At 41.1% G+C, this 24,221-nt stretch overlaps 1 protein-coding gene across 2 annotated transcripts in view; it reads left to right on the top strand.

Moving 5' to 3' along the window:
• The window catches only part of CCDC15 (coiled-coil domain containing 15), a 78,582-nt gene extending 75,460 nt beyond the window's left edge, over positions 1-3,122 (top strand). For both annotated transcript variants that reach the window (XM_080815846.1, XM_080815845.1), the window contains 3 exons: positions 620-796; positions 1,002-1,150; positions 2,357-3,122. In XM_080815846.1, coding sequence (XP_080671972.1) covers positions 620-796; positions 1,002-1,150; positions 2,357-2,478 — 448 coding nt within the window. In that variant the 3' untranslated portion in view covers positions 2,479-3,122. The remainder of the gene's footprint in view (positions 1-619; positions 797-1,001; positions 1,151-2,356) is intronic.
• Positions 3,123-24,221: the final 21,099 nt, after the last annotated feature.

Here is a 24,221-nt window from a genome sequence, read left to right as displayed (position 1 = left end):
GTGTGTATCAGAAGGATACACAGTAGATCTCCAAGTTTTCACTCTTGAACAGCTCTCCACTCTCTGTATTCCCTGTTATGAACTCTAGTTGCTTTTGGTCCCTGGACCTTCAGCTCCATCTTCTTGACTCAGAAAGTCTACCAGGCTCTACCTCAGTACTCCTACCTCAGGCTGCTGCCTGGAAACTTACAAGGCAGTAGGTTTCGGCAGTTAATAGGGCTCCCTTCATTTGTTTACTGTCTGTCAAGAATCACTGCCTCTCATCACCTGATGTCCAGAGTCATAAAACCCATTGTTTTTGTATTTTGTCTGGTTGGTTGGTTGGTTGATTTATCTATTTATTTGGTTGTCTAAGGTAAGACAGCTTTTGTACTTGGATTCTTACAGCGAACCTTTTTATACGTAAGCAGTGGTCATTGTCATTTGAGAGGCTATATATTTACGTGAGCTGTAGAATAACCTTCAGTCAGCCAGCAGGAATTTTTGAGGCTACCCTACAGTGCTAAACTGATTTCCTAACTCTCTTGTTTCTAGGAATTCCTTGAATTATTTGGGTCCAGAAGCTAATTTAAATAATGATTTTATGAAATTCCTAACCATGTTATGATTTTATTCTCAGAATTAAAAAAAAGAAAGAGCAGCAACGTTATGCCGAAGAGCAGAGGATACTAAGAATGAACTTTCATGAAGAGCTGTATTCAGGCGAGAAGATGAGTGACATATTAGCCCAGCTGAAACTTGAGGAACTAAAAGGAGTCAGAGAAAAACAACAACAGAGAGAAAAGGAATCCCAAAGGTATTTTGAAAAGTTCTGCGTAAAGTCCTGGCTCTAGAGGAATAGCACTGTATTTTCCCCAGTGCTGTTTCCCAGTACAAAGAGGAAAAGTTGAGACACAGAGATGTGAACTAGTTTTAATGGTTAAAGCTGGTCTTCAGATAAGGACTCATGCTCATTCTCTTCCTAGTGGTCCACTTTGCATGACCATACTGTATCTTTATAGATATATAGAAGCTCTGCGAGCCCAGATCCAGGAGAAAATGAGGCTGTATAATATTACTCTACCTCCACTGTGCTGCTGTGGTCCTGATTTCTGGGATGCTCATCCTGATACCTGCGCCAACAATTGTATTTTCTATAAAAACCATAGAGGTAAGCTTCTTAAAGGAATGGTTGCAGCCTGGTGGCAATTAAAAAACAAACAAACAAGAAATGTAGTGATCATAGTAAGTTAGCATTTATTGAGATTGATACCAGAGACTGTTATAACGCCTTTACCAAATAACTCTGGGACAATAAAGGTAATTATAGTGAGTTATAATCCTTTTGAGATCGGCTATCTTCTTGTCTCCATTAATGCTGGGGAAATATTTCTACTCCACTGTAGGGAGACTTGGCTTCCTGGTTCTTCTATAAATGAAGAAATTAGGGCTTATGTTTTATGGCCATCTGTCCAGTTGCATTCCCTGTTATTGAAATACTTTAATGTTACTTAACATAGATTTATTACCATCTCTGTCCACATTAGACTGCCCAGTTCTGCCAGGTGATGCAGAGGAAAATGAGGACCAATATAAACATTATCTTCAGGAATTGCAGCTAGAGAAAACAGTCCTTCTTATTGTCACTCATATTTCTGTTTCCTGGCCATCCTTAAACATACTGATGTACACAGTGTAGAAATTATGTAGGCTTCATGCACACACCAAAATGCTGCCACTATTTGTATTCCTACTTCCCCATCCGTGTGATATGAGTTTCTCATCAGTTCTGTGACTTAAATTTTAAAAACACAAATCTTATCATGCCATTCCTTTATTCTAAAACCTTGAGGGTTCAACATTACAGTACAAAATGCATGCCATATTTGGCATATTTTCTCTCTGGCCCCAGGCGACACTCCAGCCTTATCAAACTTGCTATTTCCAGTACATGTCACTTTTTTTATGCCTTTTGCTCCACACATTTTTCTGCCTAGAAGACCTCCTTTCCTTTACTCTTATTAATCATTCAAGACCATCTTAAGTGTTACTATTTCTGGAAATCTTTTCCATCTTTTCCTAGATGTTTTTTCATTCATTCTGCACTTCATGTGGTGATGATATTTTATATATACCTCTGGTTTGAAAGTGTTAATACTGCAATTTAATTATTTTTGTGTCCATTCTCGTCATTATCTTTTCTGTCCTCACAGAGTGCTTGACATGTACTAAGTACTCAATAAGTGTTTATTCAATGAATAGGAAAAGTTAATATCTATGAGACTTGTAGAGAAGCAGTAGTAATGGGAAGGAGGTTGGCAGAGTGAGTAGTTTAGAATCTGACTTCATTCCTCACTGTGCAAACCTTTATTTGCAGCGTATACCCGGGCACTACATTCGGTCATCAATTCCTGTGATATCCCTGAGGGGACCTCAACTGTTCGAGTTGCCATGCATAATTTGGCTTCTGCACACAGACGGACTTTGAAAAATCTGTAATGAGAATCTGAATCCAATTGTTAGTATTTCAATCTTCACTTAAAGTCAACCCTGAGAGATTATTTAGGAAAAGCTGTTAAAATGTATAAGATGTGTAATCTGGAAAGAAGGACTGTCTCAACGTGACAACCATCTCTATAATTAGATCATAAACATTGTTATAGCCTCTGCCTGGGACTGAAATTGAAAGTTGACCTCCAAGCTGGTGTTTCTGCTGTGAACTGTATAGAGTCTATTGTTTTAAAAATGATCACTCAGACCAGTAAGGTTTTTTTTACTTAGCTCTGCTCTGATCAGAAGAGATCATGAGAAATCTTTGAGATTATCTCATTTATTGTCTTTCTTAAAGTGTATCTTTGAATCTTGACAAGATTGAAAATGTGTAGATAAAGCTGAAAAGAAGATGATGAAATGAGTTTCTAAGTATCAGTGGCCATCTGTATTGCCGATAGCATTACTAGTTGTGTATAACAATTAGAGGTGAGAAGAATCTGAATTTGATGCATGTTTTTTTCTCAAGATTTTTCTCTCCTGGATTTTTAACTTATTACCTCTTTCCCCATTCAGTGACATTGGACTTAGGACTTTACAATTTTATAATTTTGTATTGCAAAAATAAGGTGAATAAACCCTCCGTCTTTTGAGCATCTTGTAGGTGAAATCATTGTGAGTGACTTTTCAAAAAGTAAACCTGAAGTCAAAGTGAGTAACCAAGTCCTGCCTTATTTCTCCCTGTCTTTTAAGAATCTGGTGAATGGCATAGCTACAAAACAGATGAAATAAAAATTTCTGTAGCTAGTATGAGTGTGTTATTTCTTCACAGTATTTCCTGACACAAAATAGGAAAAGTTTAGTATTGAATTAAAGATACTATGAATTTCTTTTTCTTACTTTTCTCTAATGGAGCAGTGTTGAAGAAGCACTTAGGTTACGTCTCAAAAAAACTCCTACTAAACATCTAGCCAGGTCATCAAAAATTAGAGCCAAAAATTACCTGTATGACAAGATTGACAGGTTAGTTAACCAGATTAATCATCTAGTTCAGTCAAAAGCTCTAAGTAATTATATCCACCATTCAGCCTTCAGGAGTTGTATTTTTTAACAGTTTTATTGAGACATAATTTATATACCGTATGATTAACCCATTTGAAGTGTACAATTTTGTGGGTTGTAGTCTATTCTAGGATTGTGCAATTATCACCACTGTCAAATTTTAGAATAGTTTTGTCATTCTAAGGAGATGCCCCCATAATCCAGCAATTCCACTTTTGGGTATGTATCTAAAATAATTGAAAGCAGGATCTCGAGTGGATATTTGTATACCATGTTCATGGCAACATTATTCACAATAGCCGAGAAGTGGATGCAACCCAGTGTCTGTCAACAGATGAATGTGTAAACAATGCCTGGTATGTATATAAATGTACAGTGGAATATTATTCAGCCTTAAAAAGTAAAGAAATACTATCACATGCTAAAGTATGGATGAGCGCTAAGATCATTATGCTGCATGAAGTCAAGTCACAAAAAGACAAATACAGTATGATGCCACTTACATGAGAACCTAGAGTAGTCAAATTCACAGACACAGAAAGTAGAATAGTCATTGCCAGCATCTGCGGGGAGGAGGAAATGGGAAGTTGTTTAAAGGGTAGAGTTTCAGTTTTGCAATATGAAAAAGTTCTGGAGATCTATTTTACAATAATGTGAATCTACTTAATATTACCAAACTGTACACTTATAAACAATTACAATGGTAAATTTTAGTTGATGTGGCTTTTTTTTTAACCACAATTAAAAATTTTAAAAAGAAAAATTCCATACCTCTTCCATCCCATACACTTCCCATTCCTCCTTGCTCAGTTGTAGGCAATCACCAGCCTACTTTCTGTCACTATAGATTTGTCTATTCTGGACTTTTTGAATAAAAGCAATCATACAATATATAGTTTTTTTGTGACTGGAATCTTTTGTTTAGTATGATATTTTAAGATTTTTCCATGTTGTAGCATGTATCAATACTTCATTGCTTTTTGTTGCCCAGTAATATTTCACCCTATGGTGAAATATTTTATTTGCTCATTCATCAGTTGATGAACATTTGGGCTGTTTCTACTAATTGGCTATTATGAATAATGCTGCTATGAACATTTATTGACAAATTTTTTTGTGGACATATGTTTTATTTCTCTTGGGCATATACCTAGGAGTAAATATGCTAGGTCATATGGTAGCTATATGTTGAACCTTCTGAGGAACAGAAGACTGTTTTCCAAAGTGGCTGCACCATTTTGTATTCCCACCTATGGTATATAAGGGTTCAGAGTTCTTCACATTTACCAACCTGTGTCCTTATCTGTCTCTTCCATTATGTCCACCCCCCCACCCCCACCCTCGGTGTAAAGTGATATCTCACTGTGGTTTTAATTTGCATTCCACCCCCCCCCCATAGCTAATAATGTTGAGCATCTTTTCATGTGCTTATCAGCCATTTGTATATCTTCTTTGGAGAACTATCTTTTCAGATCCTTTGCCCATTCTGTAATTGGGTTATTTATCTTTTGATTATTGAGTTAACGAGTCTTAGTATATTCTACAAACAGGCCCCTTATTAGACACATGATTTGCAAAGATTTTCTCCCATTCTGGAGATTGTTTTTTCACTTTTTTAATGATTTCCTTTGCAGCACTAAAGTTTTTCATTTTGATGAACTCCAGTTCATCTACTTTTTTGTTGTTGTTTCTTTAATCATTACCTAATCCACTACCTAACCCTAATATACTCCTATGTGTTCTTCTAAGAGTTTTATATTTTCAGCTCTTACATAGAGGTCTGTGAATTATTTTGAGTTAATTTTTGTGCATGGTGTTAGACAGGGGCCCAACTTAATTCTTTTGCATGAGGATATCCTGTTGTCCCAACACCATTTGTTCAAAAAAACTATTATTTGCCCTATTGAGTTGAAGTGACACTCTTGTCAAAAATTAGTGGACCATTGATCTAGGGGTTTATTTCTGAATGTTCAGTTCTGTTCTATTAATCTGTTTATCATTATATAAGTACAATCTATCTTTTTTTTTTTAAGATTTTATATATTCATTTGTCAGAGAGAGAGATTGCATGAAAGAGCATGCACAAGCAGGGGTAGCGACAAGCAGGGGGAGAAGCAGACTCCCCTGATCTAGGAGTCTGAGGTGGGACTCTATCCCAGGAACCTGGGATCATGACCTGAGCCAGAAGTAGACGTTTAACCGATTGAGCCACCCAGGCCTCCCCAATCTATCTTAATATAGCTTTGTAGTAAGTTATGAGGTTGGGAGGTATAAGTCCTCCAACTTTGTTCTTTTTCAAGATTGTTTTGCTATTGTGAGACCCTTTCATTTTTCATATGAATTTTAAGATTATCTCCTGCAAAAAAGCTAGCTGAGATTTTTCACAGGGATTGCATTGAATCTGTAGATCAATTTGAGAGCTATTGCCTTGTGATTCATGAACATGGGATATCTTTGCATTCAAGTCTTCTTTAATTTCTTTCAATGTTCTGTATTTTCAGAGCATAAAATTTGTACTTATTTTGTTAAAGTTATTCCAAAGTATTTTATTCTTTTTGGTGCTGTTTCAAATAGAATTATTTTGTTAATTTTATCTTCAAATTGTTCATTGCAAGTATATAGAAATGTAATTGATTTTTATATATGGATCTTGTATTCTACAACCTTTCTGAACTCTTTTTTATTTTAATAGTTTCTTAGAGGATTTCTTGGGATTTTTTACATGTAAGATCTTCTCATTTACTAAAAGAGATAGTTTTTTCTCTCCTTCTGAATGCCTTTTTCTTGTCTAATTGCCCTGGGTAGAACATCCAGTACCATATTGAATAGGAATGATGAGTGACACTCTTGTCTTGTTTCTGATCTTAGGGGAAAAGCATTTAGTCTTTATCATTATGTATGATGTTAGCTGTGGGTTTTAATAAAGGATTTTTTTAAAGAGAGATTTAAAGAGCATGAGCTGTGGAGGGCTGGTGGAGAGGTGAGGGGTGAGGGTCACGGGGAGGGGGAGAGAGAGAGAGAGGATCTTAAGGATGGACTACACCCAGCACAGAGCCTAACATGGGACTTGATCTCACAACCCTGAGATCATGACCTGAGCTGAAATCAGGAGTCAGATGCTTTCCCCATTGAGCTACCCAGGAGCTCCAATAAAGGCTTTTTTTTTTTTTTTAAAGATTTTATTTACTTATTTGTCAGAAAGAGAAGAGTGCACAAGCCGGGGAAGCAGCAGGCAGAGGGAGAAGCAGGCTCCCCCCTGAGCAGGGAAGCTGATGTGGGGCTCGATCCCAGGACGCTGGGATCATGACCTGAGCAGAAGGCAGACACTTAATTGACTGAACCACCGAGGTGTCCCCCAATAAAGGCTTTTAATAAAGGGCTCCTGAATGCCCTTTATTAGTTTGGGGAAGTTACCCTCTGTTACTAATTCACTGAGTATTTTTTATCATGAAAAGGTGTTTAGTTTTGTGAAATTTTTTTTAATCTATTAGGATTATTGTGTGTTTTTTGTCTTTTTTTCCTATTTAATAAGATGTATTACATTAATTGATTTTCAGATGTCAGACCAACCTTTTACTTCTGGGATAAGTTGTATTGGTTCTTATTTGTTTGGTGTTGTACAAGTTTTTCCTTGTTCTATTTTTTTAGTTTATCTGAGATAGGTGATTTGACTTGTCTGATATCAAGTTAATAGTAAATGATGATGGGATTAAATCTTACATAGACTTAAGCAGCTTTCAAGTCTTCTTCCTCTAAGTTCAGTTTCTGAACATAAGTCTCACCTGAGGAGGAGTATGGCTTTGCGTTGTGATTTGGTCCTATCTAAACGGTGTTAATGATTTATTTTTGTGGGGTTAGAGAATGCTGGAATGGCTCGCAGCTACCAAGGAGGAAGCCTGAGTTTCATGACCCTCACTGGGCGTGCGGTGAATCCTGTGTGAATCGATGGATGCACTTTGGAAAGAAACCTGGAATCTAAGAGTGTGCCTGAATTTAGAGGTTTGTGAAATCACAGTTGCGAGGACAAATTCTGTGTCTGCTAAATGAGCAGTGACCTGTAAAAATGAAGAGGACTGAATGTAAGAAGTGAGCCTAATTGAAATAGATTTTGAGGGGCGCCTGGGTGGCTCAGTGGGTTAAGCCGCTGCCTTCAACTCAGGTCATGGTCCTAGGGTCTTGGGATCGAGCCCTAAATCGGGCTCTCTGCTCTGCGGGGAGCCTGCTTCCCCCCACCCCCCCGCCTGCCTCTCTGCCTACTTGTGATCTCTGTCTGTCAAATAAATAAGTAAAATCTTAAAAAAAAATAGATTTTGATTTCTGGGAGGAAAAATATAATTAAATTTGGACTAACTATTTCAAATAGGATAGATGGCAGGCATTTCAAGTAAAAAACAAATGAATAAGAATGAATACTTTCCTAGATCATCATTTCTTTATTCCTCTCAAACCGTCCTCTAGGTTTTCCCTCATACTCATCAGTTGGTGACAAAATACACCCTGAAAAGATAAGCAGTCAAAAGGGAGCTTCCCCAAGCTCCTACCATCATATCTACCTACCTACCTGCATATCTTATTCTTGTTAATATGGATAAACTATTTATTCTATCTTAGGTCTGCTCTGAGTTGTGGCAAGATCCAGTTCCCTTCCTCCTATTCAAAGACATTGCCTCAGCATCTCTTCCCCTTGTCTTCTGCAACATAATTTCCTCCCGACTACTGGAGTTTTCCTATCAATATATAAATGTGCTGTAATTTCTTCCATCTTTAAAACCAACCACCTTTAAAAAAGAGAGAGAAAAGAAAAGAAAGCTACCTCTCTTTACCCTGCCTTCTCCTTCACCTACCACCAACCTTCTCTGCTTCTCTTTATGGCAAAACAAAGTCTTTGAGTTGTCTGTCCCTTCTCCTGCTGTCCTCACATCCTCTCTTGAGTGCCTTCTAGTAAGATTATTTGCCTTTCCCTCTCGAATGAAAGCGGTTTTTTTAGTCACTAATGACTTCCACGTTGCCGAATCCCATGGTCATTCATTCTCAAACTTCTTCTTCGCCTATCAGCAGAATTAAACACAATTGATTGCTCCATTTTTTTTTTTTTTGACGTACTTTATCACTTAGCTTCTACAACACCAAAGCTTTTGATTTTTCTTCCAACTCACTTGGCCATTGCTTCTTCGTTTTTTTTGCTGTGTTTTTCTCATCTCCAACTTTGCAATATTAGGGTGTCCCAGGCTCAGTCTCTGGACTTCTTTTCCATCTACACTTGCTCTTTTGGTGATCTCTTTTCATCCGGTGGTTTTAAATGTTCTCTACAAACTCCCACATTTATATCTCTGGTCCAGACCTCTCCCTGAAACCAAATTATCATAACGCTGACTGCCTTCTTGACATTTCTGCATTTTTCGTTCCCCTCAGATTTGCTCTTTCTACACACTTTCCCATATCAATGAATAGTAGTAGTCCTATCTATTTATTGAGGACAAGAAACTTGAAATACCACTGACTTCTATCTTTCTCTCTCGTTCATCCTTCTTCACTTCCTCAGCAAGTCGTGTCAACTCTACCTTCAAAATATATCTCCAGTTCACGTTACTTATACTGCCAGATGCCTGGTCCAAACCACCAGCATCTCTCTCGTGGGTTATTATAAGAGTTTCCTAAGTAATTTGTCTGCTTGTATTTTTAAAAAAATTTTTTTAATTTATTTTTAAATTTATTTATTTATTTGAGAGAGAGAGTAAGCACAAGCGGGGGTGGCGGATGGTGAGGCAGAGGGAGAAGCAGACTGCCCACCGAGCAGGGAGCCAGATGTGGGGCTCGATCCCAGGACCCTGGGGTCATGACCTTAGCTGAAGGCAGATGCTCAACTGACTGAGCCACCCAGGCGCCCTTGTCTGCATGTGTTTTATGAACTTTCTCCATATATGAACCACACTTAAGACATCCAAAAACCAACCTTCGGTCTCCCCGCTCTACACACACATGCGCACACCCTCAAACAACAAAAATCTGTTCTTTCAGTCTTCTGCATCTCAGCAAATGACCACTCCATCCTTGTAGGAGTACAGGCCGAAAAAGGATAGAGTCAACCTTTACTCTCTTCTTTCTTAGGCAACCCACATCCACCTCTTGTTGGCTCTACCTTGGAAAATGTATTCCAAATACAACACTTTGAAATGTTGTGTTTCAGTGTTGTATCTGCCCCACTGCCTCCCTGATCTAAGTCAACATCATGCCTGAATTATTGTGGCAGTGTCCTAGTTGGTTTTCTTGTTTCTGTATTTGTCCCCTGATAGTACCGCAACCAGAGCAGTCCTTTCAGAAAAAGTAAGATCATTTCATTCCACTGCTCAAAGTCCCCTTTGGCTACTCAGGAATAGCCAGAGTCCTTGTAATGTCATAGAAGGCCCCATAAAATCAGGGCCCCATACAAGGTCCTAATCACTTCTGAGGCTTTATCTCCTACTGCTCTTTGTTCTTGCTCATTCTGCTCAGCCCTTTGGGACAATCTAGGGATACTTTTGCTTTAGGGATAATTTGCTCTTTGCTCTGCCTGGGGACATTTCTCCCTCCGATAATTTGGCTAACTTCCTTAACGTCCTTTAAGTCTTTATTCAAGTGTGTCTTATTAAAGGGCCTTCCTGGATCATCTTATTTTAAAATGTGACCCTCCTGACCACCTCCACACCCAGGTACTCCTTATCCCTTTTCCGTGCCCCTTCATAATATTTCTACCTGTATGACCTACATATTTTACTTAATGTTTATTTTCTCTCTTTCTCCCTGCTGGACTGTAGGCTCCATGAGGACAGGGATTTTTGCTTGTTTTTGTTCAGTGGTGCATCCCTAGTTCTCAAGACTATCCCTGGTCCATAAAAGGCTCTTGGTAATTGTTTGTTAAATGAATGAACAGATTTGTCCTTAAAAAATTCCAAATATTTCTTCATGATTTGTAGTTTTACCTAATGTTTTTGATCTTTACTCCAAAGGTCTTTAGACATCGTTTTACTTTGTATTTTCTTTTCTTTTCTTTTCTTTTTTTAAATATTTTATTTATTTGACAGACAGAAATCACAACTAGGCAGAGAGGCAGGCAGAGAGAGAGGAGGAAGCAGGCTCCCCACAGAGCAGAGAGCCCAATGCAGGGCTCGATCCCAGGACACTGGGATCACGACCGGAGCCGAAGGCAGAGGCTTTAACCCACTGAGCCACCCAGGCGCCCCTGTATTTTATTTTCTTATTGCTACTGTAATTTGGGAAAAACAATTTCTCTAGGCTACAGTATTCTGTTTTATAAAATAGGAGGGTTATAGTAAGTAACCTTTAATCTCCCCTGTAGCTCTAACAGTGTATGAATTTTTTAATTATGTTTTATACTTTTGACCTCCCTCAAGGTTTCTATTTCATTTGCTGAGCTTGCACTAGTGGTAGGTTTTACCTGTGGACGGTGAGGGCAGGGTGGGACGAGTTCATTCAGCTCTGCTCTGACTGCATCACTGATCTTGTCAGAGTCGCTGCAGGTTCAGTAGGTCCCAGTGGAAGAGAGGGCAGAACAGGAGGATGTAGGAAAGTCTGGGTGTGTGTCCAGCAAGAGGGGCACAATCCCAGGGAAGCTCAGCCGTGCTGTTCCCCAGAAGGATACTTTTATCGGTTAAGGAACCCATAACACGCCAAGAGCCGGAACCCGTGTATGATTAAGAGGCCTTTCCAGGATTATGGTGGTAGCGGCGGATATTCATGTACTAGTTTTCCTGCAAGAAGAAAGCGGGTGGGTAATATATTCTCCTAGGTGTCTTACCAAAGTAGCTTGCTCCAGTTGCTTTGGTTTAGTAAACTCTGTGTCCTCCCCCTTGCATTGTTCTGGTATATTGCTCTAGTATATTACTTAATTGTCTAGGCCTCGCCCTATCTATTTAGCCCTTTTATGATGACAGGAATGAGATTGTCCACAACTTTATTGACTACCCACTGGGCTCAGAGGCTAGAAACTGCTGCTCTTGCTCATATCTTGTAACCTTTTAAAGTGCGATAAAGGAGGTATCTGGTATTACTTTACTATGCCTACTTAGATTATGTTTTTGGAGGCAAATACTTCTTTTAATTTCCCTTTAGGTGCAGTGAGCACAATTTGCTTTGTGTCCTGTCTTGGACGTTTTTCCACGTTTCTCAGAAAAAAAGATTTAAGACATTGGAAATATTGCAGAAGAAGAGAAAACAAATGTTCTCCTGGCATGCTAGGCCCATTCTGTTAGGCAAAAGGCTTTGAATATGTTGACTTAGATTTTTATTTTAATTTTAATTTTTTTTAACTTAGATTTTTAAACCGGTGTTAAGGTGGAAAGAAATGGTCCATTTCTGGTCTTGCTCTCAGTATTACTGATCACTACTAGAGGGATATGTCAAGGAGAAGTCAAATGGATTCCTTTTGAGTAAGGCAGTTTGAAACTATACCACATGAGGCATCTTCCCTTTGGGGCCCCAAGATGAGATCACCCTTGGTAGAAGTTGTCATTTAATTCTTGGCTCAGGTTCTTTGCCACCCTCCTACCCCCACACACCAGAAATCTACAGCAGTCATTAATGGATGAAACTAGTATGCATTTTCATCATCTGAACCCACTAATTCACCCTCACATCACTGAAAGTGCGAGAAGCAGATATTGTGCCTCCTGGTGTGATGTAGTACAAAGCATACATTGCCTTCTGTAAAGTATTTTTGCCCCCCAAAATTCGAAACTGAATGTAATCAAGACTTGAAGCCTTTTTTTTTTCATCTGCCCTAAGGAATCTGCCGTATATAAGAAAGTTATCCCGATCACTTAGGAGGATACTGTGTTCCATACTGGGGAGAACTGAGAAGATAGCCACTCAAATCATTTTCTGTGTTTTCTGGTTTAAGTAAAGACAATATGTAAAGAGAAAAGGAGTGAGGATTCCTTTATAGGAAATAGAGGGAAAAAAATTATACTATCAGAATTATACTATCAGAAAGCAGAAATTCGGAGGATGAGTTGTTCAGAAGTAAACTGACAATTCCTTTAATGAGTTAATGGAATAAATTTTTTTTAAAATGGAGAGGCAGCTCTAGATTTCCAAATAAGACAGACTTCTAGAGATAACAACCACCAAATATAATGTATGGACCCTGTTTGGATCCTGATGTGAAAAAACAAACAAACAAACAAACAACTGTCTTTGTAGCAATCAAGAGAATTTGAAGAGTCTAAGTTATTCATTTTGGTAAGTAGGATGATGGTATTATAGTTATATAAGAAAATATCTGTACGGGTATAGATACTGGAGTATCTAGGGATGAAATAAAATTATATTTGAGATTTACTTTGAAATAATTCAATAAAATGAGACAGCAGAGAGAGAGATGGAGTAAGTGTAGCAAGAGTTCGTGGCTAGTGAATCCAGATGATGGGCACGTCCGGGTCTCATTGTGCTGTTCGGTCTATTTTTTAATATATCTGAATTTTCTTAAGGACAATTTATTTTAGAAACCTCGGGCCTGACATAACCTTGTTAGCATTGTAAGTGTCCTCCTCACTGCCTCCCCCACTAAATAATAGAAGGTTTAGGTATGAAGGTAGTACCCCTCAGTTGTGGGACTTATGACATAGTAGTTATTATCCATTATTATTAGAACCTAGAGGCTGCAGCGTTCTGTGGCCTTTCTATAGGAAGGAGTGATTAAGTAGAAATTAGGTCCATTCCCACAGGCCAGGTCTGTATGGCAGTCCCCTTAACATAGCTCACATCCTAACTAGTCAGATAGGCTCCCAGGCACCTGGTTTTGTAATCAGGTGAATTCCCAGGCATATAAAACTTCAGACGACGAGGGATGAAAGATTATGGAGAACATGAGAGCACAAATGACAAGAATCACGAAATGGTGATTGTGAAAGAAGCTTTGAAATCTTAGGGAGAGATGGGAATAAGAGTATTTATGGAGCTCAATTTAGGGATGGGAAAAATCACTTATAATTCTTATCTTCCCTCTGAATAGAGACTTCCGGAGGTTGAAAAATTGCTCATTGTTTTCAAAGCTCTTTCTTGCTCTGTCTTTAGAGGCCCTGCTGCTATAGGACAGTTCGTACCGTGGTTGAGATCGCAGTCACAGTTTAGACCCTGGTTCTTCCACATACCAGCTGTGTGGCCTTAAGCAAGTTACTTAAACTCTCTGTGCCATAGTTTCATCATCTACAAAATGGGATAATAGTGCTTGTTTCCTAGAGTTGTTGTGAGAATGCAGTGAGGTAGCGTGTAGATAAATAGCATAGTGCTTGGCACGTGTTAAGAACATTAAGAGGCATTTGGGGCGCCTGGGTGGCTCAGTGGGTTAAAGCCTCTGCCTTCGGCTCAGGTCATGATCCCAGAGTCCTGGGATCGAGCCCCGCATCGGGCTCTCTGCTCAGCGGGGAGCCTGCTTCCTCCTCTCTCTCTCTGCCTGCCTCTGCCTACTTGTGATATCTGTCTGTCAAGTAAATAAATAAAATCTTAAAAAAAAAAAAAAAAGAACATTAAGAGGCAAGGTCTGCTCTGCTCATGTTGGCTTTCCGTGGAATCCTGATGCTTCAGATACTTTAGCTGGGAGTGAGCTAGGTAGGTATAGGAACATAGGGACATCCAATTTGACCTTTTAATGCCTAAGAGAAAAAGGTTCCTATATGCCTAGGTTATTATGACATTTATATTTGATTTGCATCAAATTTGATGCAAATTTGATCTAAATCAAATTATTTGATTTTATTCATTGTTCCATCTTACGTTGAGCTTTTATACCACTAAAACCAGATTTTTTTTTAAGTTGGAGAATCAAGAAAAGAGTTTGCCTTATTGCCAAATGGATGGGTGTGTCATTTAAATTGCAAATTAGCACACCTTCTTTATTGCTCAACCAGAGGTGAGATGATGCCTACATTAAAATCCTTCCTGCTCAGAACTGTAGGTACCCTCATCCAACAGGATCCACCCACCTTATCAAGATTGGGTTATGGTTCAGCTGGAGGAAGGACGTGCCTTAACCTGCTTTCCTAGGTGGGCTCTGTCGTTTTCCTTCTAAGGAGTTTAAAGCAGTTGCCATAGAGCCAACCAACCCAACTTTTTTCTATCAGTCATTAGTACTTAATGTCCAACACATAAAACCTGACTGTCATACAGCTCTTTAAGGGTTCAGAGTCTTCTTTCCCATAAGATAACTTTGTTGTTCTTACCTAACCAGTACCTGGGGCCAGAGATCGTAGATGAAGGGGAACCAGAAGCACAGCTGAGAAGGGGAGGGGGTACCACAGAGGCATAAGGCAAAGAACAGAACCGAGACTAAGATTAGCAATGGAAGATCAAGGGGAAAGAGTTTGAAGCAGAGCAGGACTGGAGCATGAGCCAACACAATAGGAATCAGTAGGTTAGCTAAACATGGGTCTCTGAAGAATGGGCCGGTACTTCTTGTTAGTCTAGAACAGTGACATGCAGTGGCCTACCCTGCGGTGTCTGTTGTTAGGAACAGTAAGGCTATAGAGCAAGTATGGACTTCCATACAGTGGCTCAGGCTGGAAAATCCATTCATGAAGGAATGTCATCTGACACAGGTAAACAATGATACCTGGAGACCTAGTTAATACTCCTCTAAATGTACAGCTTTCAACCGATTACATTTTCTGAACTCCTTACCTACCTTTTCCTCTTGTCTATTGGCAATATGGAAATGTATAGTAACAACTATTAATGAAACTTAGTTTGACTCCGGAAATAAAATGCATCTAGATCCATATGACTACATATCTGACCTACTGAGGCGGTAGGAGTTAGGGAATTTATTTAGGCTGCCATAGAGTTCTGCTATGTGGTATACAGGAAGTAGGCTGTAATACTAATTTCAAGACACGTTGCTTTGAATTAATGAGTCAGTTATCCTAGTTACCATCAGGCGTCATGTTCCTATGCTTGCTAGGAGCCCTTTCTCAGCTGAGCAGTTGAGATAATAGGTCTTGTGAGGTAGAATGATGCATAGAGAGATTCACTGTATTCAACTAGTACATAGGGAGATTGGTTCCAAATTGGGTGTTGACCCTACATGAATCTCACAGGTTGAGTCTAGCCTCTCCTTGGGAGTCCAGGATGCTGGATGCTGGCTAACAATGTTAGGGTAAGGAGAGTCCCTTAGGATTAACCGTAGTTAACCCTAAGTCCTTTAGGATTAAGTCTTTTGGTCATTTGAAATACCCTTCCTATTCTGTCTTAAACTTCTATTTACCCTTAAGGCAAAGTACTAGTGCCACTGCCCTATGAAAAGATATTTTGATTTCTCTCAATCTGAAGCACTTACTCCTCCTGCCCAATAACAGTATACTGCCTGTAACTCTGGGTAGCACATATTTTTTCTGCTTAAATGATAATTATTTGTATATGTTAAAAGGTCATTTTCAAAAAAGGTTAATCATGACTGTCATGCAGATATTAAAAGAGCATATGTTGATACTAAAATGAACATGTGTTAAAGGCTTTAATCCATGAGGGAATAAGCAGATGTTTTAACTGATTCTAAGAAAAAGTAAAAGAAAAAACTACTCCTATGGATAAAGGAATGTTGAACTGAAAGTTCAAATAGAGGCAGAACTGGTCTCTTCTATAGTTATTTACGATTTGCTGAATTATAAATTAGATCAACTAGAGGCTACAATCAGATACCCTGGAGGGCAGTTTTCTAGACCGTGGATAATATGTTTTCTACCACTTCCCTTGTTCTGATCAAGACTAGTCTCAAAAACTCATCTTGATCACAAACCTAGGGTTGGTCTTGTTATATTGGATCTGGTATTTATATAGAAGAGTGGTAATTTGCCATAGAGTCTACTTAATTTTGCTTTGCTGGAAGTTTTTCAGAGGAATCTCAGCTTGACTTTTAAAATACTTGTTAATTGAGGCGCCTGGATGACTCAGGTGATTAAGCGACTGCCTGGGGCTCAGGTCATGATCTTGGAGTCCTGGGATCAAGTCCTGCATCAGGCTCCCTGCTCAGCGGGGAGTCTGCGTCTCCCTCTGACCCTCTCCCCTCTTCGTGCTCTTCCTTCTCACTCTCTCTCTCTCTCAAGTAAATAAAATCTTTAAAAATAAATAAATAAATAAAATACTTGTTAGTTAACTGGACTGTTGGTTAATCTGTTTTCAAACTGATTAGATTTTTTAGTTTTGAGGTTTGTGAGTATGTATCTTAAACTTAATTTGGTGCAATAAATAGCCAAGGACTTGATAAGACTTGAAGAACCCGATAAAGCAACACAAAGGCTTAAAAGAAACCAGTGAATTTTCTGGGGTTTTTTGTTTTTTGTTTTTTGTTTTCCAAGAGGTCTGCGAATATCCCCCTCTCTCTGGCTGAAGCTGCATTATTATAAACTAAGGAACCTGTCCCAAGTTCATTGTTAGGAAGGGGAAAACAAGGTTGAGAAACCAGTGCTCAGTAAATAGAAATGATTAGAGCCTACCTTGGCATGCAGTGAACATATAGATGATACTGATTCTAGAGAAGAAAAGGTTTGGGACTAAGAATACAAATTTCTCAGAAGGTAGGTCTAGGATTAGGACTCTATCCCGGGAATTTCAGTCTTGGACCTGATTCCTGCATCTTGCAGCCTGTCTGTCTCCTGTATTGTATAGGTCACACCGGTAGTAACGGTAGTAACTAGGAGCCGGAGATCTGAGGCCAGTACTCAAGAGTTTGGTGGAGAAATTCTAGGGTGAAGGTATTGCTGGGTCAAAGGGAGTTTTTCCAGTCTTGGGGCTTGCCATGGCTGCCACAGACATCTAGGAGTACCAGGAATGTCTCCAGTCTTTACTGTGTGGCACTGGTTTGTTTACTCAGGCCTTTTGAAATCTTGCTAAGAAACCTTCCCTTGAAGACCTTCCCAGTCCTTGCCTGTGCAAAGTACCATGGTTCTTTGAAGTCACATGCTTCTGAACCAAATTTCCACTTTTTATTTGTCCAACCTGTTCTCCCTGTTTCATTCCTCTTGCTTCACAGTGTTACAATAAAAATGTGTTCCCAGTTGTAGAGCTAAGAGATCAGCAGTGTAACTGGGGAGACATTTCCGTGCTTTCCCCAGATGCTAGGAGGGAATTTGATTCTACATCTGGAGTGGTCCTTGGGGAGAGATGGTAGCTCATCTTTCCACCACCATTAATGCGTGAATCGGGCATGCCAGTTCTCTATAAGCTTAAATCTCCTTGTGTAAGGAATGGGGAGAAGCATTATCTCCTGGCCAACCAGTGGTGCAAAGGCAGGCGTGAGATAAGAACTAAGAAGTTGGAATCTAAGGACGAGTCCTGAAATCTTGTCTGACATTAGTCTGAGTTAACATGGATAGCTGATCCTGCCACTCCATAGCGTGTTCTCAAAAGAAAAAATTTGTATTTACAAGGTAAATTTCTTATTTCTACCATCTCCTGTTTCTAGAATTAGCAAGTTGAGACCTACTAGAAGGAACTTAAAAGTTGATGAAAAACTGCCTCTTTTTTTTTTTTGCTTTTTATAAAACTTCTTATGAAATAATTATAGATATGCAGGAAGTTGCAAAAGTAGTTCAGATACATCCTGTGTAGGCTTTATCTAGTTTCCCGCAATGGTTATATTTTATGTAACTATGGTATAGTATCAAAATCAGAAAATTGACATTGGTGCACTATGTAGTATAGTACTGTGTGTGCCATTCCCACATGCTGATTTGGGCAAATACCACCACAATCAGGCTTCACGATGATTCCATCACCACACATATCTCCTATTGCCCCTCTAGAGTCACACCTGCACCCCTCCCCTTTACCGCCGACTCTCTCCCCCGGCCGCCACTAATTCGTTTTCCATCTCTATATAATTTTGTCATTTTGAGGACATTTCCATCTCTATAATTTTGTCATTTGAGGACCACGGCAGTAAGTGGTCGTTTGAGATTTTTTTTTTCTCTTCACTTAATGCTGCTGGGATCCATCTAAGTTCTGTGTATCAATAATTTGTTCCTTTTTACCACTGAGCTCTGTACTCCCTGGTATGGCCGTCCCACACTTGGTTGAACCATTCATTCCTTGAGGGACAGTCTGGTTGTTTCTAGTATTTTGCTATTACAGATAAGGCAGCTATGGACATTTGTGTATAGGTTTGTATGGATAGAAATGTTCATTTATCTGAGAGAAATGCCTGGAATGTCACGAATGGATTGCATGGGAAGTGAACGTTTAGTTTCTTAAGAAAATAATAGCATGTGGTTGGATCATGTTTTTATTCCTCTCTGCCAGGTGGGTGGTAGAAACCCAGGTTTTCTACAAGGCTTCCACTGATACCCTTAGGGGATGGGTGGGGAAGGACACCTCAGTACTGCTCGGATAGTGGGAGCTCTGGCTCCCTACTGGGCCTCCGCGGACATCACCCACATGGGGTAGGGAGGGTGCCTCCTTACTGCTCCCCACATGTCCTCCACAGACACGACGGGTGTTGGGGGCGAGGTGCTCACCACCACCAGGGGAGCTGGTGAAAGTTCTGGCTTCCCACTTGTGGTTTTCTTACACCTCCCTGACGGTGGGGCTGGGGGGATTCCTCGTTATAGCCAGGCCCAAATGGAAGTTGAGGCTCCCCACTTTGCCTTGGCTGATAGGAGTGGGGGGAGGGGCTGCAGTGTTTTCTGTGGTGGTTGGTGGGAGTAGGGTGGCTGTTGCTAGGTTACCTGCATCTTGATCCTTTGGCCAGATATGCCAGCTTTTCTTTCTCCTCCTCCTCTTCCCTCCTCCTCCTCCTCTCTCTCTCTCTCTCCCTACCCCCCCTTTTTTGGTCTGTGCTGTTGGCTCTTCCAGCATCTAATATGGATAGATAAAGCAAAAAGTGAACCCAGACAAATCACTACTGTGTCTTTCCTCAAATCTTTTCCTAACTCATCTGCCTTTTTCCTTCTACTTTTTCAGAGTCTTATGTTGCTATGTATATATTTATGTAATATATGTAATATACACATATATCTCTAGGATTTTTAGTATTTAGTGAGAACACTAAATACTAGGAGAAGTGGGTCTATTCCCATCTTGATCCAGAAACAGAAATCTGACAAAGGACTTTTAAATGGCCATTTCTCCTCTAAGAACATAAATCTGATCATGTCTCAGCCCTTCTTAAAATCCTTCTCTTGGAGCACCTGGGTGGCTCAGTGGGTTAAAGCCTCTGCCTTCGGCTTAGGTCATGATCCCAGTGTCCTGGGATCGACCCCACATTGGGCTCTCTGCTCAGCAGGGGGCCTGCTTCCTCCTCTCTCTCTCTCTGCCTGCCTCTCTGCCTACTTGTAATCTCTGTCTGTCAAATAAATAAATAAAATATTTAAAAAACAAACAAAAAAACCTTCTCTTCGGGGCACCAGGGTAGCTCAGTCCATTAAGCATCCAGCTCTTGAGTTCAGCTCAGGTCGTGATTTCAGGGTCATGAGATCAGGCCCTGCAGGAAGCTCTGCACTGAGCTTGGATCCTGCTTAGACCTCTCTCTCTCTCTGTCTCCCTTGGCCCCCAGCCCCCAAAACAAACAATCATAAAACCCACTCATCAAATCCTGTCCAAAGCATAATCCCAAGCCCTTAACATGGACTTTTGAAGGCTCCTCAGTGTCTTACAACCAGTGATAACAGTCCTATCTCTGCAACTCCACACTTTGGGCATGCGCTCTCCGGCTACGTGGATTTCGCATGCACCACTTGTTAAATACACCTTGCTTTTTCCAGTTCCTTGCTGAGCACACACTAGGGCGTGTGCCCTCTGCTGCCCCTGTGTCCTCTACTTGGCAGGCGCTGAGCTATATCCTTCAGTTCTGCTTCTGTTACCTGCTACGAAGCCTTCCAAGACTTGCCCAGTTATCTGATCCCTTCTCATGCACATAATTTACAAGCTATTTCTTGCTTGAATTCATTTGTTCTACTGGAGCTCTTTGGGGTGGAATTATGTCTGTGTGCGTCTCTGTCCCACTCCACTGTACGTTCTTTGAGGTTCGGGCCAACACCTATCATGTTTATCGATGTATCCCTAGCTCCTGGTGTTGGACCTGGCATAGAGTGGACACTTAACAGGCGTGTATGAAATGAACAGATGAATGAATTTTTACTTTCAGCTACTAGAGTAACTGAAAATTGTCCTCAGCTTGCATGACAAGGCTGCCTGAGGTTATGGCACTTTTTTCAGTACAATATCTTCTTTTTCAGTTCTGCCCACCACCAACAAAATAACTTCAGGAGACTAATAATTTAACCACTTCCCCAATCTGCTCTCAGGTTATCCTGATATATATTTGCTACCATCACTGGTTGACGGTTTGAGAGCAGGACTGCCTCCTCGCTTGGCTGATAGAAGTCTCCAAAGCCCCTTCTCCAGGCTAGTATGAACCTTCAGTCCTGCCTTGAAAAGATTGAAGCCCTTACTTTTGACCAGTTATATCAAGACTGGGACTTTCTTTATCTTCCATTGAAACAAAATCTTTTGGGACACATGGTGACTTTGCTTATCTATCTTTTGACTGTGTTGGCTGGAAGCAATTTAATAGCAATTCTTAGTGAAATGACAGCATCTGACATATTTGAGATAATAAGAGTTTCTTTCATTTTTTATGACACTTTTGTCAGCCCATAAATCCATCCTTGTCAACCCCAAATTATTCAACATGTGTTATCATGATGTTTATAATGACTTCAGTGAGTAAAGTCATATATACATAGGTACCCACATACATACACAGTCACACACATACATGTGCACACATGCAGGATAACAGGTCAAACTTATTCTGCTATACTCACTGGCAAGGAAAAGCCAACTATTCTGCTATAGTCATAAGGACTCTGATCTTGACCCCTATGTTGTGTTATCATTGTTGTCATTGGTATCTATCCGTTGTAGTAAATATCTCATACACGTATGATAATTGCCTCAGTTACCAAGCCTATTTAACATGGCCAGGCACTTTTTTTTTTTTAAAGGTTTGTTTATTTTAGAGAAAGAGCATGAGCGGAAGAGGCAGAGGGAGAAGGAGAGAGAATGTCAGGCAGACTCCATGCCCAGTATAGAGCCTGATGGGGCGGGGCGGGGGACGGCCAGATCTCATGACCCTCAGATCACGACCTGAGCTGAAACCAAGAGTCGAACCCAAGAGTCAGGCTCTTAACCGACTGAGGCACTCAGAAGCTCCTGGCAGGCACTTTTTATATGCATAATTTTTAATTCTTACAGCCACCCTGCAAAGGGCAGATGTTATTACCCACATTTTACAGATGAAGGAACCAAGATGCCGAGAAGTAGCAGTATCTGAGTCGGGATTGGCTGTGTCTCAAAGCCTGTGCTCTTCTCACTACAACACTCAGCGTCTTAATTAAAAAGCCTAATATGAAATTGAATCTTTAAAAGCTTGAATAATCTCTATTTCCTCTAATATCCCAACTCCTACCCTATTCATTGGAGTTCTGTTGCTGAATGGCTTATTCTTATGGCACTTTTTCTCATAGGCTTTCTCTAGCCTTTGGGTCCCTGGATCCCTTGGAGAAAAATAAGGAGAACACTGTTACCATATCTAAAAGGATCTATACAGATCACTGGCTACCCAGAAAGTCCTGTGGGTGATCAGTGAACCAGCAGGAACTAGGAACTCCTTCCTCGCAGTAGGAGCTGGCATTTGACGGGCAGAAAGACCATTAACTACAGCTCCTGTCCTACAAGTGTCTGATACTAAACCATAGCAAGCATTTTTGACAAATGATAGGGCTTTCCACAATGAGAACTGAAGCTCTTTTCCTTTAGTCTTAGATTCAGTCCCTTCTCCCCTCCCTCCTTATTTCCTTTGGATACAACTGTCCACACCCTATAGGGCTAGGGGATATATATACAGGGTGCCAGATACCAGGAAGGTGAGTAAGAGTGGAGACCTTGTGTAGGTGAGTGAAAGGACTATCCGAGCCATAACATCCTCTTTGTCACTCTCCCAAGCTGCAGGAAGCAGAGATTGCCCAGCTCACCCCCAGGAGCAAGTAAGGAACACTGGTCAGAGTGTTCCCGTTGCCATCCTGGCCCCTGAACCGGGATATATGGCTGGAATTCACAGGAAGTAACTGGAACAAGGCAAAGACTATGTCAGGACTGGCCCTGCTCCCAGCTGCTTGTCGGCACTCCATGAATAATGGCCATACCACCGGGAGGGCGTACTGTTCGTGTCTCTCTGAGAGTTCCAGCCCCAACAAGCATGGTCCCCGACGAGGCACAAACACAATGTCTCCAGAGGGACATGTGAAACGAGCTTATTCCTCGACTTCTTGCTGTTGGAAATAGACAGACGGATGTCCCACACTACTGAAGTCTGGGTAGCCCCACTGGAGGCCTGGAGATGCCCCCTTCCATTCCTCCAGTACTGTCCATGTCCCCCTCCCAGCTAGCATCACCTAACGTCAGCGGCTTTCTTGTTTCATTTGTATTTCGACTTTATCCTTCTCTTTAGTACCTGAGAAACAAGTAGCTGTCTTCCTGGGGGTATCAGCTGATTACTCTGTTTTCTACCCCGTCACCTGCTGGCTTTCAGGCCTCCTGTCCGCTGGGTGTTACTGACCCTGGAACGGGTCCCTCATACATGCTGGGACAGCAGGTGTCTCCTGGGATCGTCCCAGGTAAACCAGGACATAGCGTCCCCCTTCCCAGATGGGTCATGCCCACCTCACTGACTTGAAAGAATGAATGGACATGTCAGCACCGTGAGGGTCAAAGTCAGGATTAAGTTATCTGCTGTTCGCTGTGCTCTTCCTTCGGTGTTCGACCTCCCTGAACTGCACCTAATCTAGCCCCGGCTCCTTCCGTCTCCTTCCTCCTGTCCTCTGCTTCTTGTTGTCCGCATCTCTGCCACCGGACCTCTGCCCCCTGTCTACCCGGCGTCAACGGGTTTTACAACACTGCTTACCCGCTTCATGCTTGATTCCAGGGTGGGGAACAGCCAAGCCCATTATTCTGGGCCCCGTTCTGTTTAGCGGAGCTGTTGTGCCGCTTCTCTGACTTTGCACGGGGGACTTGAGTGCCGCTAGGAGTTAGGGGCAGGGTGGTATTAGGGCTGAAACCAATTTTCGCAGACACATTCCTATGTTATGTTCTATTTTTATTCTCCAGCTGAATGCTTCCTGTCTAGCCCTGTCTAGGTCACCCTTGAGTTCATATCCAAAGACCTCACAGTATCTTTTTTTTTTTTTAAGATTTTATTTATTTGACAGAGAGAGATCACAAGTAGGCAGAGAGGCAGGCAGAGAGAGAGAGGGAGAAGCAGGCTCCCCGCTGAGCAAAGACCGGACGTGGGTCTCGATTCCAGGACCCTGAGAGCATGACCTGAGCCAAAGGCAGAGGCTTAACCGACTGAGCCACCCAGGCGCCCCAACACAGTATCTTCTTTCTATAGGTGGAAACACCCTGGAAATCTTCAGGCTGGAGGCCAGAATTCTGGGCTCCTTCCCTGCTGCCTGGCTGCTGGCCTCCAGAAGGGACAGCAGGAACGGCTGCAAGATTGTCCCCAGTCTCCGTGCGAGGAGGGAGTGGTGGAGTCCTGTCTGGCTCAAAGCACAGCCTGGACTCGGAGTGGGACAGGAAGCCCCTGTGGGGCCCGAGATGTTTGGGTCAACACTGTGACTCCCTGAAAAACCTCCTGTGCTCCG

This window comes from Martes martes (assembly GCF_963455335.1).
Source record: "Martes martes genome assembly, chromosome: 10".
Taxonomy (NCBI): domain Eukaryota; kingdom Metazoa; phylum Chordata; class Mammalia; order Carnivora; family Mustelidae; genus Martes; species Martes martes.
Note: the sequence above shows the minus strand (reverse complement) of the source record. Positions and strands in the feature narration are given on the sequence as shown.